At 62.0% G+C, this 18975-nt stretch overlaps 1 protein-coding gene across 1 annotated transcript; it reads right to left on the reverse strand.

Moving 5' to 3' along the window:
- On the reverse strand, positions 1-18236 carry GNA11 (G protein subunit alpha 11). The gene is made up of 7 exons (XM_065918080.1): positions 17853-18236; positions 8253-8437; positions 6001-6155; positions 5034-5162; positions 3195-3324; positions 2961-3114; positions 1-2219 (listed from the first exon to the last, which is right to left on the reverse strand). The coding sequence occupies exons 1-7, from the start codon at positions 17986-17988 to the stop codon at positions 2029-2031; spliced, it is 1080 nt and encodes a 359-aa protein (XP_065774152.1). The 5' UTR covers positions 17989-18236; the 3' UTR covers positions 1-2028.
- Positions 18237-18975: the final 739 nt, after the last annotated feature.

The raw sequence follows: 18975 nt of genomic DNA on the forward strand, positions 1-18975 counted from the left end.
ACGTGTTTAGGAACAAAATTTATTCCAATTTAAAACAGAATTCATTTCAGGAGAAAGGTATGAAAAGTCAATTTCCACCAGCTCTCTCTGGATTAAGGGGTCAGGGCCCCAGTGCGGACGCAATGCCTGGACATGAGTGGCTCCAGCAGCCCCGCGAGGCCGGCATTGAGCTGACCACCCGCCCCTCAGCCCGCACGGAAGATACATGCATTTCAAATGACAAAAAGTTTAAAAACAGCATCTTTATATAATATTCTTTTTTAAATAGATTAAGGTTTAAATTGTCTGAAATCAGGATTGTTTAATATACAAGCAGGCGAGGTCGCCCCCGCCGGCCGCAGGGCTCCTCACGCCGCTGGGGCGTTGGCACTCGGAGGGCAGTTCTGCTGGGTGATGGGACATGGTGGGGGTGGGAGCTGGCACTCAGGGATGCGCCGCAGAGGTGAAGTTCACACTGGGGGCGAGGAGGGCCTGAACCCTGCCACCCCATTCTCCCGGCGCCGAGGTGGGGCCAAGTTGGCGGGGTCCCAGCGGGCCGGATGGGGAGGTTTGGCACTGCGGGGCCTGGCCTGCCCTGGGATATTGGCACGCTGACCTCTCGGGAAGTTAATACTCTGGGTGCACGTCGCCCACCCCGCCTCCCCCTCGAGAGCCCGATCCAGTTCCCTGTGTGATGTGGGACCGCGGGAGCCCACTGCCAGCAGCACCACCAGTCCCCCAGGTACACATCAGGGCTAGGGTACAAACCCCACACGTGGACACATGGCACAAAAGAGGGCCCTTCCGGTGGATGCCAGGGGAGAACAGGCCAGGAAGTGTGCCCCCCACCCCACCCCGGGTCCGCCAATCAGGAATGCAGGGGTGGGGCGGGGGTGGGCTGCAGCGGTGGGGGCGGAGCTGGTTTGCCTTCTCCCATCATTTCTCTGCAGGGATCCAGGGCCGCCCCAGTGCTCAGGTTTAGGGCCCAGGTGCGCTGGGCAGGTGTGAGCCCCACCTGTGGGCCACTCTCCACACCTTGGTGCAAGAAGCTAAGCACACAAAACCAACCACCGCAGCCCTTGGTCCATGCCTTCCTCCAGAAACCGACCCTCAGGCCCTCTGGGAGGTGCCTCTGTGCCTGGCCATGGCCGTGACCAGGCCGAGGGCACACCTCCGGCTGCCACAAGCCCGAGGTCTTGGTTCTGGGCAACGTGCAGGGCGGTGAGCACTGCCCCAATGGCCATGGACCTGCCAGGGCGACCCTCCCTCTCTCTCTGCCTCCCGGGGACAGACCTGAGAAGATTCTGAAAAAGTCCCCACCGCACACCCACTGTTCCCGAAATGGCTACAAAATACAACAAAATAGAGCCACTCTGGGTCCCTGTGTGCCCCTCGGTGTCCGGGTTGGTGTCGGAGCCCAGGAGCACTCCTGGGGGAGCACAGGTGCTGGAAGACCCCCTCCCCCCAACCCTGCCCAGAGAACTGATGCACCTGGGCTCCCACCCCCGGGCTCCCACCAAAGGCAGGACTGCCAGAGGCCCTGGGCTGCAGTTTTGTTTCCTCAAAAAAAAGAAAAGAAATGGTTAGGCACTTCCCAGGGCGGGCAGCGGGGAGCGCCACCCACCCCCACTTCTTGGAGTCCGGCGCAGAAACACAGCGACTGTGGTGAGGGTGTCAATAACTTAACACGGGAAGAAAGAGAAGCCCAGCCACTGCGTCTCCGCGGCTCCGAGATCAAGGGGAAACCGGCCGTGTCCTGTGACCCAGCACCGCTGGTGCCGGGTCTCCTCTCTGCCTGTCTGCTGTGGGTTCTCTCTTTTTTTTTTTTAATTTTTCCTTTTGTTTTTTTTTTTAGAAAAAAGCAAGCCACAAGTCAAGGCCAGAAAAAGGCGGCCTCTGCCACTGACAAAGACGAGAAGGTGCACGAGGTGTGTAGGAAGAGAGGTGTACGTCCCCTGATAACTGTGAAATAAAAACCATTTGTTTAAAAATATGAAACCCCGACTCGTGGGGCGGCTGGCGACCGGCGGGCGGCTGGCGGAGTCCCGGTCACACCAGGTTGTACTCCTTCAGGTTGAGCTGTAGGATGGTGTCCTTGACAGCGGCGAAGACGAAACGGATGTTCTCTGTGTCGGTGGCGCAGGTGAAGTGAGAGTAGATGATCTTGTCGCTGTCGGGGTTTAGGTCCACAAACATCTTCAGGATGAACTCCCGGGCGGCCTGCGCGTCCCGCTGGGGGCCTGGTAGGGGCGGGGCAGGGTGAGCGGGGTGGGGGAGGCTCTGGGAAGAGGTCCCTGTCCTGGCCGGGGGTCAGCCCCCCTCACCTAACCCCTCACTCATCTCCACCCGCCTCCTCTCCCCACCTCCCTCACTCCTGCCTCACCTCTGTGGATTCGGCCCACAGCACACCCCACGCTGGGGCATGTGTCAATAACGCACCTCCAACTCCATCCCTGGCCCCCATCCCACCCCACCCCCCAGAGCTTCCTGTGCTCACCCACCGCCCACCCCCGCCCGGAGCCCACACTTCTGGCCCCGCCCGGCCTCCTGGCTCCATAGGCAGCATCTCAGGGGACATGTCCTGGAACATTGGTGACGCTCCTTCCTTCCCCACCACCGGCCAACGTGGGAGTGGCGGAGCCCTGCCCACTCCCCAGACCTCTAGGGATCTCCAGGTGGGAGATGGGGACGGTCCCGGATTCACCTGCATCTCCAGTGCCCCCACCTCCCAGTGCCCAGGCCTGGGGAGGGAGGGGACACACCAGCGAGCGGTGACCGCAGGGCACCCCCTCCCACAGATGACACTCCCCTGGGGGACACCAAGGTCTCCCACCCTCCAGGGTCCCAGGAGGCACCCGTGAAGTTTAGCCACACTAACTGTGCTGCGGCCTTCCTACGGCCTCTGGAAACACCCTCCCTGCCCCACAGACCAGGACACCTAGGCCCAGAGAGGGTGAGGGATGGCCGGCGCGGTGCCTCACCGTCGAACTCTGGGAAGTAGTCCACCAGGTGGGAGTGGAGGATCTTGTCCTCCAGCAGGTCCTTCTTGTTGAGGAAGAGGATGACGGATGAGTTCTGGAACCAGGGGTAGGTGACGATGGTCCGGAACAGCGCCTTGCTCTCCTCCATGCGGTTCTGCGGGAAGGGTGGTAGGTTGGCATCAGGCCCCCCAAAAGGGCCTGTGGCCCCATCACCAGGCTCAGTGCGGGCCTCACCTCATTGTCCGACTCCACCAGCACTTGGTCGTACTCACTAAGGGCCACAAGGAACATGATGGACGTCACGTTCTCAAAGCAGTGAATCCACTTCCTCCGCTCGGACCTCTGGCCCCCCACATCCACCATCCTGCACAGCGGGGAACACAGGCTCAGTACTGGGTTGCAGAAGACACTGCCCCCCGCAGCAAACCCTGCCTCCCTCAGGATGGCTGCATCGGCCAGGGCCACGAGGACCCCCTGATGGCACCGGAGCCCATCCCTCAGTCATCTGTCACAGGCAGCAGACGCCATTAAACACTGGAATTCCCAGCCACAGCAAGAGCCAGCCTGCTGCTTCTCTGCGGAGGCTCAGGGACACTGATGCTGATACCGGCGGGGCAGGGCGAAGGCAAGGGTTGAGGCGGGGCGAGGGGACGGGGACATGCTGTGACTGGTGACAGGTCTCTCTTCCTACTTTTGAGTTTCCTAAGTTTTCTATGACGAGGAACACTACTTTTAAAGTAGACAGTGAGAAGGACAGCGGCCTGAGAAGGTGGGGAAGGGCCGCGGGGGCAGCTCCAGACAAAGGGCACAGCAGGTGCGGGGTGGGGGCCAAAACGAGGCGGCGTGAGGGACACCCGGGATGTGGGGTTTGGGAGGAGGCTCAGCCAGGCCCCGTCTGTGCCCTGCGGACCTCTGCCAGCCCAGACTCTATCAAGAATCTGAAAGAGACAAAAATGCTGAACTCTCACCAGAAAATGTACCCTCAGGCATGGGTGGGGTGATGCCTGTAACTTCTGAGGGCCTGAGGGAATCATCAGGGGCTCTGATGGGTGAAAAAGGGTGAGGGGGGCAGGCAGGGGGCCCCCAGGCTCTCTCCCTTTCCCAGGAGCCTTCACCTGAGCAGTAGGGTCCCGGGGGCAGAGTTGGGTCTCCAGCCAGAGGGCACCTCAAGGCTAACCTGACCTAGTCAGCTGGCACTTCCCGGCGCAGGGCAGCATCTGCCAGCAGCATTGTCTCTGGGCCCCCACCTGGGGTGGGCTCGCCCAGCAGAGGGGACCCTGTGAGGCGGGGGCGGGGAGGGAGGGCTCGCAGCCAGAGCAGACCCCCACCCGGAGCCTGGGCCCTGGTTACAGTTGTACAGCTTCATCTGGGAATGTGGTCCCTGCAGGCATCACCGGTGAGGACATAGTCACCCCAAAGCAAGGCCCTGAACCCAGGGACTGGTGGTGTCACCGTAAGAGGGAAATGTGGGCACAGACACGGGAGGAGCCACATGATGACAACAGGGAGACAGCGATGTGGCTGTGAGCCAGGGAATGCCGTGGGCAGCCAGCACCACCAGAGCCAGCAGGGATGGGAGAGATGATGCCCAGGCCCTCGGGGGTCCCAGCCCTGCTGCCACCTGGACCCCAGACAGCTGGTCTGCAGAGCCGGGAAAGGACGCACTTCTACGGTTTAAGTTGCCCATCTGTGGTCATCATGTGCCCATTTTATGGCCGTCCCAGGAGACACCCTTGGCTTTGCTGCTTGGCAGCTCTGGACAAGTTTCTGGTCTCATGGAGTGGCAGGGCCTGTCCTCAGGGACAGCCCTGAGTCCACTCTGGCCGCACGGCCTGCAGGACAGGGTTGCTGAGGGGCCTTCAGGTCGCTACACTGCCCAGAGCACCCCTGCTCTGGCCCGGATTCCAGACCCCCAACCACCTGCAGGGACCCGCATCCTCCTCCGTCTGAAGCCATGCTCCCCAGGCCACCTCCGTGCAGCCCCTAAACGCCTTGAGGCCCTGGCTCCCTGGGAAACCTGGGGACAGCCCCAGATAACAACCCCCTCACTAGTGGCCCCCGGGGCCCGGGTACCTGAAGATGATGTTCTCCAGGTCGAAGGGGTACTCGATGATGCCGGTGGTGGGTACACGCACCCGCAGCACATCCTGCTGGGTGGGCAGGTAGCCTGAGGTGGCAATGCGGTCCACGTCCGTCAGGTAGCTGCAACGCAGTTGGGGGTGGGCTCAGGCCGGCTGTGAGGGGCCTCCCGCCACCCCTGGGGTCCCTCCCCACTGCCCTGGGCCTCTGAGTAGCTGGGAGGGGCTGAAGTAGCCCAAGTACCTGGGACAAGAATGGACAGGGACAAAATGAGGCTACAGGGAAGGCATGGGATAGAGCCCCGTCGGCTCTGGGGGCCAGTTATCAGGGCTGGGGATGGAGCAGGGGTTCCAAGAGAGACTGTGGGCTGGAGGGGTAGCTTTTCAAAGCCAGACCTATTCCTTTGGAACAGTTTTAGCTACACAGCAAAAGGGGCAGAGACAACAGAAACCCTCGCAGATGCTCGCCTCCCTGGGTGAATTGTCCACGTCCCAGCTGAAGAGCAGTGTGCAGACGGCGTCACCCAGCACCTTCTCCACTCCCCTCCCCTGGCCCCAGGCACTGCCCTAGCCCCACTCACTGCTTGGTGAGGTCTGAGAGAGCTGGGACTCACACCCCCCACCCACACTCCCACCCCCCCTCCCCAGCCCCCAGCACACCCCGGCCCCACTCACTACCTGGTGAGGTCTGAGAGCTGGGACTCACACCACCCCCCCACCCACACCCCCACATTCCCTCCCCGGCCCCCAGCACGCCCTGGCCCCACTCACTACCTGGTGAAGTCTGAGAGCTGGGACTCACACCCCACCCCCACCCACACCCCCACGTCCCCTCCCCGGCCCCCAGCACGCCCTGGCCCCACTCACTACCTGGTGAGGTCCGAGAGCTGGGACTCACACCCCCCGCCATCCACACCCCCGCATCCCCTCCCCGGCCCCCAGCACGCCCCAGCCCCACTCACTACTTGGCAGAGTCCGAGAGCTGGTACTCGCGCCGGCGGTCATAGCACTCCTGGATGCCGGGGTCGTTCCACAGGGTCTTGATGGCGCTCACGTACCGGTGCTCAAAGGTCGTCACCTTCTCCACGTCCACCTCCCGGATCAGGAGAGCGTTGGCCTGCAGGGGAGGGGTAAGCAGGGGCGACACACAGCGCCAGTGACCAACTCAGAACCACAGACTTCCATTTCCCGTGAACACAAATCAGAGCCAAGTGACAGGCAGTGACCGCTCCCCAGGGCCAGGTCCCAAAGCAAAACTCAGGACAGAAGCGGCTCCCAGGAGCAGGAATGCCACATGCCTCAGTGCCCAGGTGCCCCAAAGGAGGGGACAGTAGGCTCTGAACAGGACGGAGGAACAAACACCACAGAGCTCCCACGTTCCCAGGTCACAGGAGAGGAAACCAAGGACAGAGAGCTGCTCTGACCTGGGAAGAATCTGCCCCGTTTCCAGGCACAGGGCTCTGGAAACCCTCAGCGTCTCTGAAGGGCTAGGTACTGTATGTGCAGCTAGGACGGGGCTGGGGGCCAGAGCCACCCACCACAGAGGGGAGGCTGGGTTCATCAAAGTGGCCTGATGACTCACGCCTCCAGGATGGAGCCTCCACAAGACCCTGGAGCACAGGGCTTGGAGACCCGCTCCTCAAGAACCGCTGCCCAGAGAGCCACACGTGTGTACACCATACACACATGTACACACTGGTGTGCACACACACAACATGGGGCAGAAGGCTCTCGGGAGAACCGCCCCCCCAGCCTCGTGCTCAGGGTGGTCCAGTCATACTCAGCTGAGTGACTAGGGAGGAGACACAGTGGGGTGGACTCCAAACAGGGAGTGAGGAGGCCCCAGCCTGGACTCTGGAACCCAAACCCTTGCCCTACCAGCTGTGGTACCCAGCCTCCAGCACCCCCTACAGCCATGTCCTTCAGCCCCTCCCACTTCTCAGCCCGGGCTTGGAGAAGCAACTCCAGCCCCAGAAAACCTGCCTGACTCTGGATGCACGGAGATCAGGGACCAGAGGTCTGTTCCTACAGCCATACTGTCCCTGCCATGGATGACAGGTAAGCAAGCAGGCGTGGCCTGTGCAGAGAAAGCTGCCATTTACAGAGACAGGCCTCTATCTGCTGATTTCTGTTCCAGACTCTGCTGAACTTCATGATCAAAGGTGGACTTGAAGGGGCCTCAAGTGGAAGCGATCTTACAAATCAGAGGGCGAGAGCCTCCAGCAGATCCTCACACTTGGCCCCACAGCCAGGCCAGCCAGGCCCCCAACCCATCACTGGGCTTCTAGGGTCCCTGATGACAGCAGTCAAGGCAGGAAGATGCCAATATCTGGTGAACTAGCTGTCTGAAGCCTCAAAGTGAAGGGATTAATGTAAATAAACCCTATAAGACATATGTGGACTCTGGTGCCACTGTCAGCCTGGGCAACTCCTGGGGTTGAATGAGGAGCCCCTGAAAACAGATCCACAAAAGGAAAGCCAAGGGAGGTGGCCAGCAAGAGCCCACTGTGATGCACAACTAGGAGAACACCACTCGGACAGCAGGCAGGCAGCTGCTCCAGAGTGCAGACCAACAGGGACCCTGGACTGCACACTCCACTGGGGACACACCCAGGAGAACAAGGACGCGCACACCAACAGAAACTTGCTCACGAATGTCCCCGTGGCATGTCCGCAAGAGCTCATGTCCCTCGATGGCTGATGAATAAACAACTGTGGTCCCTCCACACACAGAGCATGACTCAGCCACAAAGAGAAGCCCTGACACTCACTACCATGTGGACGGACCCTGAGAACATGACGCTCAGTGAGAAAAGCATTCACACAACGATACACAGAGTGTGACTCCACCGATGGGAAACGTCCAGAACAGGTCAATCCACAGACACAGAGAGTGGGTTCCTGGTTGTCAAGGGCTGGGGCAGGAGGATGGGGGGGGTGACTGCTGATGGGGACACGGTGTCTTTCTGGTATGATAAGAATGTTTTGGAATTAGAGATGATGGTTGCACCATACCATGAGTATGTTAAAAATGAGTGAAATGCACACTTTAAGTGGGTGACTTCATACATAAATGTTCTCAATAAAGCTGTTACAAAAGAAAGTAAGAGGAAGTGCCACTCTCTGGGGTCCCAGAGGGTCTGATTGAGCACGTGGAAGGCCTGCAGGACAGGCTGTCAACTGCTGCAGGATGTGCAGCGGCCCCCGGCCTCACCTTGTTCTGCTCGTACTTGTAGAGGATCTTCAGGGTTTCCATGGCGCGGATCATGGCCTGCATGGCAGTGAAGATGTTCTGGTACACCAGTTTGGTGAAGCCCCGCTTGTCCTCCTCTGAGTAGCCCGCCCCGTGGATGATGCGCATCTGCTTGATGAACGTGCTCTTCCCGCTCTCGCCCGTGCCTGCAAATGGCCCAGTGAGACCCCAGCCCTGTGTTCCCTGTGCCAGCCCATGGGGAGCCCCACCCAAGTGTGGGCGAGGCGGGGACACGCCTGGCCCGGCCCACTGCTGCCCCTAGAATCAGGCATCCTCCCCTGCACACCCACGTCTACATGGGAGCCAGGGAGCTGAGCCTCCGAGGAGGTCAGTATGACAATGTGGGCAGGGACAGGAGGGGGGAGGCAGCAGTCACCTGCAGTGACTGCTGTGACTCCGGTCGCAGCCGAGGAACCAAACGCTGGAACAGTGAAGTGCCTCTCCCAGAGGCCACCACCTGCTTAACTGCGGGTGGCTGCAGGTTCACTCCCAGGTCCCAAGCACCCTTGTCTGGCAGCATCCCACCAATCCCTAGCTGCTCCTCTTCCACGACTTCCAACCAGAACAGCTTTCCTTCAGGGCCTGAGTTTGGCATCTGTGCACTTCAGGGAGGGGCACGAAGAGGCTCTAGCTCTGAGATCTGGGGATCAGAGTCAGCTGCAACCCCCCTGAAAGGGGCCCCGGGGGCCTCTTTGTCCTCCCCCTCCTCACCCAGTGCGCGGGGTGCCGGCGCCACCCACCCAGCCCCACAGGTACCAGCGCTCCCCTCACTGCAGCCCCTCACTGCCCTGTCACCTCTAAGCAGCAAACCCATCTCCCCACTTTCATTCACCCCCAAATACAGCCACAGCAATTTTACATTTCAATGTGTCCAGGAATCTCTGTGATGCCTCCCAGGCAGAGCTGGAGCCTGATCCCCCTTTCCAACCCACAGAACCAGATCAAGGACAGCCTGGCACTGCAAGACAGTCAGAGAAGGCACTGGGCTCCCTGGTCTCTCTGGGACTCTCTCAGGAGCCGGGGATAGCTCCTCAGGGGCCCACATAGACAAGAGCCACGTGAGGGGTTCCCTGGTCTCTCTGGGACTCTCTCAGGGGCCGGGAGTAGCTCCGCAGGGGCCCACATAGACAGGAGCCATGTGAGGGGCCATGCCCGAACCCTCTCCTCAGAACCTGCCTATGGTTTTCAGCTACAAAGTTACAAGGTGATTTTACTGCATAGCAAGAGAGAACTCTACATCCTAAGGCTGCACCGCCTCAATCCCTGCTGCTGCTGCTGTTAAGTCACTTCAGTCGTGTCCAACTCTGTGTGACCCCATAGACATCAGCCCACCAGGCTCCCCCGTCCCTGGGATTCTCCAGGCAAGAGCCTCAATCCCTACGTGATAACAAATGCAGGTCCCACTCACCCATGGACTGAAGGCCCAGGGCCCCCTTTTGGGGACTCAGAATCCCCAGACTCACCCACCTGCCCACCTGCCCAGGCTCCTCCTCACCCTGTCTGAGTGGCCTGCGCCTCCCAACCCAACTCGGGGGCATGGAGTTGCTCCCCACACACTGTGGAGCTCACAGCCACCTGTGCCATGGGCAGGGGGCAGGAGCCCCCTTGCACTGGGACCTATCACCGTGCCTGTGGGGGTCTCTCTCAGGTATCTGCTGCCCACCTCCTTGCCCAGGGGGGTTCCTGGAGAAAAGACAGGTTCTGAGCGCCCTGCAGTGACCACGTTGTCCTGCAGCAGGAGGCCCTCCACCTGTGTTTGAATAACTGACTGCAGGAGGTCCCCTGGGAAGACCCGAGTCTCAAGCTGGACGAAGCAGGAGCCTCAAGCGGCCACCCCTTCTAGGATATCCATCAAGGCCCTCGGTCCTTGGGTTTGTAATAAACAAACCCAACTCTGGTTCTGTCACCAAGTGGTGACTACCCCTATGCCACCCCTTCCCTTCCTATCTCTGCACAACACCAACCAGGGCCAGTCGCCCATTCCCATGAAGGCCCCCCAGTTCTGGAGCAGGAGGGGATGACCCCACACCTCCCTGAGAGATCCATGAACCCTCACTGCACAGGGTAGGGTGGGGATGGGCAGGAGGTGGTGGCACACAGGAGTACAATACATGTCCAGCGCTGTCTCCCCTGGACCAGGGTCCTCCCAACTCTGCTGCCATCGGGCTCATCGCAGGTTCTATGGGCCATGGAGCAGTCTCCTTGCCCCCACCCTCTTGATGCCCCCACCCTCAGTGAAGCCACCACGGATGTTCCCCGACAGGGCCCAAGGTCCTCTGGGGGCAGAATCGCCAGAGTAAGAACCACTGGTTCTGATAAAATTCTACTGTAAAAAGATACATGCCCTGCTGGTCGTCTGGAAGGGTTTCTCACTGGAAACACCAGCCCGTGGCCACTCAAGCCCAAGCCCTGCAGGCCGCAGGTCAGCCGAGGTGGAGAGGGGGGCCCCTGGTGTGGAGCCCCCTCAATTGCAGGACAGGCAAGTGAGCCACGTGAGTGCGAGGGCACCAAGAGACCAGAGAGAGCTGCCCCCGAGGCAGACACAGCCAGCATCTCCAGAACCGGTGCCAAAGGGGTGGGCAGCCCCTACAGCGCCCCCCAAGGGCGGTGCCAAGCACCAAGGGTCACACACACCAGGACACGGCCTGCACCCACAACCAGTGACCACTAAGGAGCCCTGAATGCAGGCCAGAGAGTGGCCAGGAACAACAGGGACGGCCGAGGGCCCCACACAGACACCGTCTGCGGGACACGCTCCGACAGAGAAACCAAAGATGGACCCCAAGGAAGCTGGAAACACAATCAACCCTGGAGACACGGGGGTCCTGGACAAGGCACGTGGCCCAAACCCTGCCAGCGCAGAGGAGCCGCTGTGAAGACAGAGTCGTGATCCAGGACAGGAGCAAAAGGCACTGGTGAGGTGACAAGGTGAGATGGCCTCGACTGGCGATCATGTCACAATGCCTGCGCCAAGTCTTCATGTGGCCCCCCTTACACCACACAGCTCAGGGCGCATCTCAATTAAACCAGGTGGAACACAGCAACAGGGACACCCCGGGAACGGAGAGCGACGTGGGCTGGTCGGTGACCCCGTCCAGGCAGTGTCCCTTTGCCAGGAAGAACAGAGAAAGGTGAGGGGGCGGGGGGAGGTGGTGGCCACAGAGGCCAGGCCCCCAAGGCCCCACCAGTGAAGGGCTGTGTCAGCCGTGCTCGGGGCAGCCCCTGCGGGAGCCTCCGCAGCAAGGCAGCAGCGCGAGGGGCAGGAGCCCCCACAGGCCTGAGCTTGGCCACAACTGTGCCCGGGATGGGGGGAGAGGAAAGGGTCTGGGTGTCCCCTCCAGACGCCCGTCTCCTGGGCCAACTCAGCCCACATGCTGCCAACAGCCAGGCCCCAGCGCACCCGACCCAATGTCTATCTGCGCAGAGAAGTCTCTGGGTGCGAGGCCTGCCTGGCCCTCACAGCTGGACCTGTCTGCTGTGGCTGATGCCCAGGGGCCCCAGGCAGCTCCAGCTCACCCCAGCTCTTCGTCAGTCCCTCCAGAAGATCTGGTCACTTGTGCCCTTCAGCTCAAAACCCTTCAACGGCTGCCTGCAGGGGGAAGAGCAAGGCCCCACAAGCAAGACCGTGGAGAACCTGTGCTGGCCTCGTTCCAGCCCCACACCCACACAGGGGACACACAGGGCACCCATGGCCACAGCCCTCTCCCTGTCCTGGCTATGCTCAGACCCCAAGCTTGCATCTGTGGGTCCCTGGCCCCGCTAGCAGGACAGGCCCGACCTTGCATGAGGACTCGACCACCCATCAGGCACCCCCCCACCCAAACACTGCCCCAGCTCTGCACAGAAACCCCAATTCATGTTTTCCAAGAAGCACTCCAGCACCCCCAACATCCCACCAGCTCAAGCTGGCTCCCTGAAAGCGGGGGTCTGCCTGCAGCCCTGCACCCCAGGCTCCAGCCCAGGCCTGGCCCACAGAAGGCACCACACAAATTTTCCCTGAATGAACCAAAAGAATTTGGCCCCACCCGCGGTCTCGGCTCTGTCACATGCCCCCCCCCACCCCCCCAACCCCGCCCCAGGTCCTCTGCATCCCCAGTGGTTACCCCAAGAACAGGTCAGCCCAGGCGAGGGAGGTCCTGGCTATGGGGCCTGACAGGGTCAGCCTGATGCAGCGGGCCCAGAGCTCTGGACGCTCAGCGGCATCACCAGCCGCCCAGGCAAGAGTGCCTGGAGAAGAGGAAGAAGAGCAGCCTGTCCTACGAGGGAGGTAGAAAGCCACAGTCTGCCTGCCAGGTCGGCCAAGATCTAAGACCTCGGATTAGGAGGAAGTGGGTCTGAGCCCGCAGCCGCCACTCTTGATATGGGAAAGCTGGGGGCAGGGCCGGGGCTTGGAGGGCAGAAGGGAGGTGCTGGGCTGACCTCATCCCCGGGGCCTCTGGTGTGCAGCAAGTGGCCACCATCCAGCAAGAGAATATCAGCGTCAGAAGCTGGGGTTCAGGGCTGCTGCCTGGCCGTCCCTCACCCCTGGACAGGGGCAGTGAAGCCAGGAAGCCCAGGACCACAGGAGCCCAGAAGCCCTGGCGAGAACACCACCGGATATCTGGGCTCCTGAAGACACAACCAGAAATCCTGTGTCAACAGGTCTAAGATCAAAGAAGGACTCCAATCGCATGCCAGGACAAAGAAAGCGCAGACTCCTCATATATGTAGTCGAGGACAGTGCCTGCACACTCCCCTTGCCCCCACTGGCCTATTCATTCATTCATTCACTGGTAGGTCTATCACCCCACCTCCCACTGAGGCACACAGAGGTCATGCAGCTTCACTGAGGTCACACGGCTGGTAACTGTCAGACCTCAGCAGGCTCAGGGCTTCCGACTTCATGTCTGTCTGTCTCCCCATGGTCCGTGTGCCGGCCACCCAGGGAAGTGAGAGAATGCAGGAGCACCAGGGGGACACTTGCAAGGCCTTGAAGACACCACAGCAGTGGGTTCGAGGCAGACAAGGGCCAGAGGGAGGACGTGGGATGGGCCTCGGGGCTCACCCCTTTATCTGACTTCCTCACGGTGGCTGCTAAGCCGGCAGAGCCTCGTCCTGTCCAGGTGGCTCCAGGCGCAGGACACCAGACCCCTCCGGGGCAGCCCTACTCATCCCCACATGCTGAGTCCCAAAGCAGCCCTCCCTGAAGTCTGACTCTCAGGAGTCAGGAGACCTGCTGTGAGTCCCCCCCACTCTGCCTACCCACTGAGGCTCAGGAGAGACGGGGTGACCCACCTCCCATTCAAACTTCCCGCTCCTCGGCCTCCGTGAGGGCTCTGACCTTCCAGCTCTGGGCCTGATCAAGGTTCATGAGCAAACCTCCATGGTGGGGGCTGGGATCAGAATAGGGCCTGGCTCTGAGGGCCAAGCTCCAGAGACCTCACTGAGGGACAGGGAGGCCTGCATAGCGGCAGCGGGACACCGGCCAGTGCAACACTGAATGGAAATGGGGGAGGAGGGTGCTTCCCATCTGACATATCACTCCACCTGACCCATGTCACCCATAGCCCTGGAATCAGTGGGACGCTGTCTTTTCACAGAAGAGAAATGGAGGCTCAGGATGCACCAGGGACCAAAACCCCCTCCCAGGGGAACTTGGGCAAAGCATCAGTAAGGAGACAGCACTTAGCACTGGCTAAGCACCACTGTGCACCAAGCACTTCGCAGGCATCACAGCCTTAACCCCCAACAGACAGCGCTATGGCAGGAGGCCCTCCACGCCCGCTCGCAGGAGGCCTCAGGCAGGTGGGAACTGTGGGCTCCCCTGAGTCACCGTCTGTCCATGTCCCGGAGCAGAGGGCCACCGGCACTGGCAACAGGCCTCTGAGCAGGAAGCCTCACACACAGGAAAGATGTGAGGACGTCCAAGTTGGGGCACCCAGTCATCCCCATTCCACCTGCCTGGAGGAACTGTGTTCAACTGAGCAGAGTCACCCAGCAAACGTCTCAGAGGCTTGCAGGGCTCTGTGCTGGCTAAGGGGTGGCGGTGCCTAGAGGGGGCACGTCATGAGGGGAACAATGGGGACACCTTGGCAGCGACTGGCCAGGTGCCCTGCAGAGGAGAGGCCGTGGCCACCTGGGAGACAGAGGGGCCGGGGCATGGGGGCACAAACTCCTGCAGCCGGCAAGCCTGAGGCCGGGGTCCCAGTGCTGAGTAGCTGGAGTTCCACCAGAAAAATACCCCTGCACGTGGGTATCCCCAAAGCCCACGGAGACGCCCCGGACACCATGGTGTCCCATCACGGACACCAGGCCAACAGGCCCATGGCTCCCTGTCCTGATAGGAGAGGAGCCCTGCGGGGACCAGACACACCACTGCCCTGGGCTCCGCACACACATCCAGGCTCAGCCAAGACCAGACCCACCCACCTAGGGCTGGACTTTGCCCCCAAGACCGTGTGGGGCAGAGGAGGGACAAGTGGGCTCCCCTCCCTCCTGCCAGGGGTCCCCACTGCAGCCGCTTCCAAACGCCCAGCCCCCAGCTCCGGAGCAGCAGTGACCACGACCTGCAGGGAGCAGGGCTCCACCACAAAAATCAGAAAGTGAAACCTCCTGTGGTTAAACATCCGAGCGGAGCACTTCCTCGGGGCTCTCAGCAGCTCAGCCGAGGCTCCTGGAGACTGGGACGTGTCTGTGTACAGGAGTCAGGGCCCAGGGACAAGCCTGGAGACAGCCTGGGGGCCCTGGGAAGGAAGAGTGCCTCCCTCCCACGCAGCACACAGGGCACAGAGGGAGAGGCGTCCTGCACATGGGTCCAGGCTCCCACACCTCCAGGGATGGTGTCTACCTAGCTCTTAAGGCCCTAAGACACACTCTGGGGTGGGTTGTAAGAGAGGGCCACAAGAGGTGGCCCAGAGGCCCCAGACGCGTCCAGCTCTCGGGGTCCGTGGAGTACACGCAAGGCCACCGCCAACTGCCACGGCCACGTTCCACTCGTGCCTCAAAGCGGGGCAGGCACACCCTTCCCGCTGGGGCCACCACACCCCAGGCCGGATTCCGGGCCTTTCCACCGCCGCCGGCCGGACAGGAAGCCTGTGGAACTGACCGCCCTGCTTTATTTAGAAATCCCCGAGCGGCTCTGTTGCTCAGCTCCCAGAGCGGCGTTTCCCGTGGCAGGCCTCAGCTCTCTAGGGAAACCTGCTCTGAGGAGCAGAAACCTGCCCTAAGGGGTCTCTTCCATGGGTCTCCGCACTTGTCCCAAGAGGGGTCCCAGGAAGTGAAAGCTGGCCAGCCTGCCCGGGATCCCCGCCAGGAGCTTCTACCTGGGCTTGGGGTCTCGTGAAAAGCAGGAGAGCGACGCTGAGCCATGGCGACCTTGGTCTACCCTCTGCAGTGTCCCCCCCACCTGGGGGGGTCACCTGTTCCCCACCACAGACGACTGTCCACAAGGACGCAGCCAGGAATAACGAGACCAACCAAACTGAATCATCATCCACATTCGCAGACATACTGAGTGTTGAGTGCAAGCATATATGTGGCTTTGGACCATGCAAACAAGAACAGTCACTTTTTAAGCATCCAGACACGTGACAAAACAACCTACACCGATCACCACCGGCTCTGTCACACACACTGTACTCTGTACTGACACAGTGCAGAGCTGATTCCAATAACACAAACGGGGGTGACCCTGCTCTTCGGGGCCACGGGGCCATGACCAGGGACATCTGTGGTTGTCAGGACCTGGGGTGCTCCTGGTGTCGGGTGGGCGGGGCTGCTGTTCAGCATCCCCACCCCCCACCCCACCCCTCGCAGCGCGTTCCCTGGACTTCTGCCCCGCATTTACAGCCGCCCTCCTGGGGTCATTAACCTTCACCTTGGACCTGCAAGCGCTCATCTTCCTACCTGCCCCCGTGCCTAGGACTTAACAGCTTCCTGGGCGGGTACAGACGCCCCGTCCTGACCCTGGACACACTCTGACCCGCTGCCAGGCTCCTCGGCCCATGCCCAGCAAGGGTGCAGGAGTATAGGCCGCCAACCCACATCCTGGAAACCCAGGTCAGTTCAGAGCCTGGGTGCGCCCAGGGCAAGCGGAAGCTCACGCAGCCCCCAAGTAAGGCCCTCTGCCTGGTGACATTAACGTGCCGTAACTCCCAAACCTCTGAATAAAGTCTAGCTCTACTGGCAGAAGCCAGCTGGCACCATGCTGTCCTCACAGGTGCCACATCTTACCTTTGACTGCGGAGGTAAGTCCTCCAACAGCCCTTATTTGGGGTGACAACACTGTGCCAACTGCCAGGCCAACCGGCTCCCTGCAACAGGTGAGCCGTGGAGGGACGGAGACTGGGAGAGGGGTCCCCCTCAGGATGGGGAGGAGGACCTAGGCTCCCACTAGGACTAAGGAGAGGGGTCAAGGAGTCGGCCAGTTCTGAAAAGCTGCCCAGGTTCCTTCAGGGCTCCACCCACCCCGGCCCCAAGAAGAGAGGAAAGGCTGTCTTCTCCCCCACGGGCTATACTCCACTGGGAAAGGAAGGGATACAGGTCTTCCCGGCAGAGGGGAGGGAGGTGGGGGACCCACCTGAGGGAAAAGGGGAGGGGATGGTGGTGTGTGTGTGTGGAGGGGGACAGGCCCTGTGTGCAGGGAACAGGGCTCCACCTGGTGGGAAGAGTCAAGAAGGGATCCCAGGAAGCAAGGGTGCGTCTGATGGATTACAGCCCAAAGGTCTGGTCCCAAACAGATGCTAGGGTCAGCCAGGGGGCACACCTGGCGGGGTAGGGCAGGGGCCAGTCCAGTGCAGGGAGGGGGCTGGTCTCACGAGAAGGGACAGAGGGCAGACCCTCGAGGGTTCTGGGGGCCGGACCTGGAAGCAGAAGCTGTCCCTGAAGGGATTGGGGGTGGACAGCCAAGACAAAACTGACCCCAAAGGGCCCAAGGGACCCCAGCTGGGCAGCTGAGGCAGGGGCTGGCCCTGCAGGGACTGGGGACCTGCCATGGGCAGCGCTGGCACAGGTGCACTCCGAGGGTCCAGGGCATTGATGTGGACGAGAGAGGCAGAGGCAGGCCCCTCTGACGTCAGGGGCTCAACTAGACAGCACATGTGACAGGGATGGGGTGGCCAAGAGACGGACAGCGCAGGTAAGCAGGGTCTGACCCCAGACTCGGGCCCTGCAGCAGACAGCACAGGTGGGTAGGCGCTGACGCCAGGCCCGGACCCGCAGCAGGAAGCACAAGTAGGTAGGCGCTGACCCCAGACCCGGCCCATAGCAGACAGCACAGGTGAATAGGCACTGACCCCAGATCCGGGATAGCAGCGGACAGCACAGGTGGCCTGGCGATGACCCCAGACCCGGGCCCGCAGCAGAAAGCACAGGTGGGTAGGCGCTGACCCCAGACCTGGGCCCGCAGCGGACAGCACGGGAAGGTAAGGGCCGACCCCAGACCCGGGCCCTGCAGTGGACAGCAGAGGTGGGTAGGCGCTGACCCCTCTGGGGTCGACCCCGCCCTAGACAGCACGCAGGGCCGCCCCGCCCGCCGGCACGCGCGTAGCCGGCCGGGACCCCGCAGGCCCCGGCCCCACTCACCGAGCAGCAGCAGCTTGAGCTCGCGCCGGGCGTCGCGCTTGTCCCGCCGCAGCTGCTTCTCGATCTCGGCGTTGATCCGCTTGGACTCCTTCACCTCATCGCTCAGGCAACACGCCATCATGGACTCCAGAGTCATCGTCCCGGCCCCGGCCGCTCGCCGGCCGCCCCCGCCGCCGCCCCCCGGCCGGCCCGGCCCTGGTCCCGAGCCGCCCCGGCCGCGCCCGCCCGGCCCTCGGCGCTCGGCCCCCGGGCCGGCGGTCCGCCTCGGCCGCCTCCGAGCGCCGGTCCCCTTCGGCCGCTGGTCCCGCCCGGGCGCCCTCCACCCGCGCCGCCACCGCCACTGCCGCCGCCGCCGCCGCCGCCGCCAACCGCAGCCGCCGCGACCGAGCGACAGCACCTCACAACCTAACCCGCCAGCGGACAGCACCGACGGGCGGCCCGTGCGGCCAATGGGAGTGGGCGGCGGCCCGCGCGCCCGCCGCGGGGGTGGGACTAGCGGTCGGGCTGGGCGGGGCGTCGCGCGGGCGGGGAGGGGCGGGGCGAGGCGGGCGCGCCCGCGGGTTAGGTTGCGCCGACGTGGGAAGGGGGACGCGCACCCGGGAGCTGGGCGGGGCCGCCCGGGATTCTGGGAATGTGGAGGACTCGGCTTGGCCGACTCGGCTGGCCGGCTCATCTGCGCTCTGCTGCGCTCGGCTCCACTCGGCAGCGCTCCGACCGGCGGCCAGCTTGGCCCGGGAGCAGGGGTCTCCGACACATCGCTGCGGTCGCAGGGCTGAGCGACCCAGGCCCCACGTGAGACTCTCGGATACCAGCCCTCACGGCCTCCCGGGGCGCCCTGGCATTGCCTGACCGGAAACAAAACTTCCTCTCATCCGTTCTTGGAACAAGCACTAATGGAACGCCTCCTGTATACCAGGCTTGGGCTTAGCATTAATACAGAGCCTGCTAATATGCCAGGTATGGGGCGAGCATTAATGGAGTACCCGCTGTATACCAGGCATTTACCAGCCATTTATGCAGTACCTACTGTATACCAGGCATGGACCAGCTTTTCATGTAGTGTCTACTGTGTAGCTTGCTGCAGTCCATAGGGTCGCAAAAAGCCTGACACGACTGAACAGCA

The sequence above is a fragment of the Muntiacus reevesi genome, chromosome 1 (genome assembly GCF_963930625.1).
Source record: "Muntiacus reevesi chromosome 1, mMunRee1.1, whole genome shotgun sequence".
Lineage (NCBI taxonomy): Eukaryota > Metazoa > Chordata > Mammalia > Artiodactyla > Cervidae > Muntiacus > Muntiacus reevesi.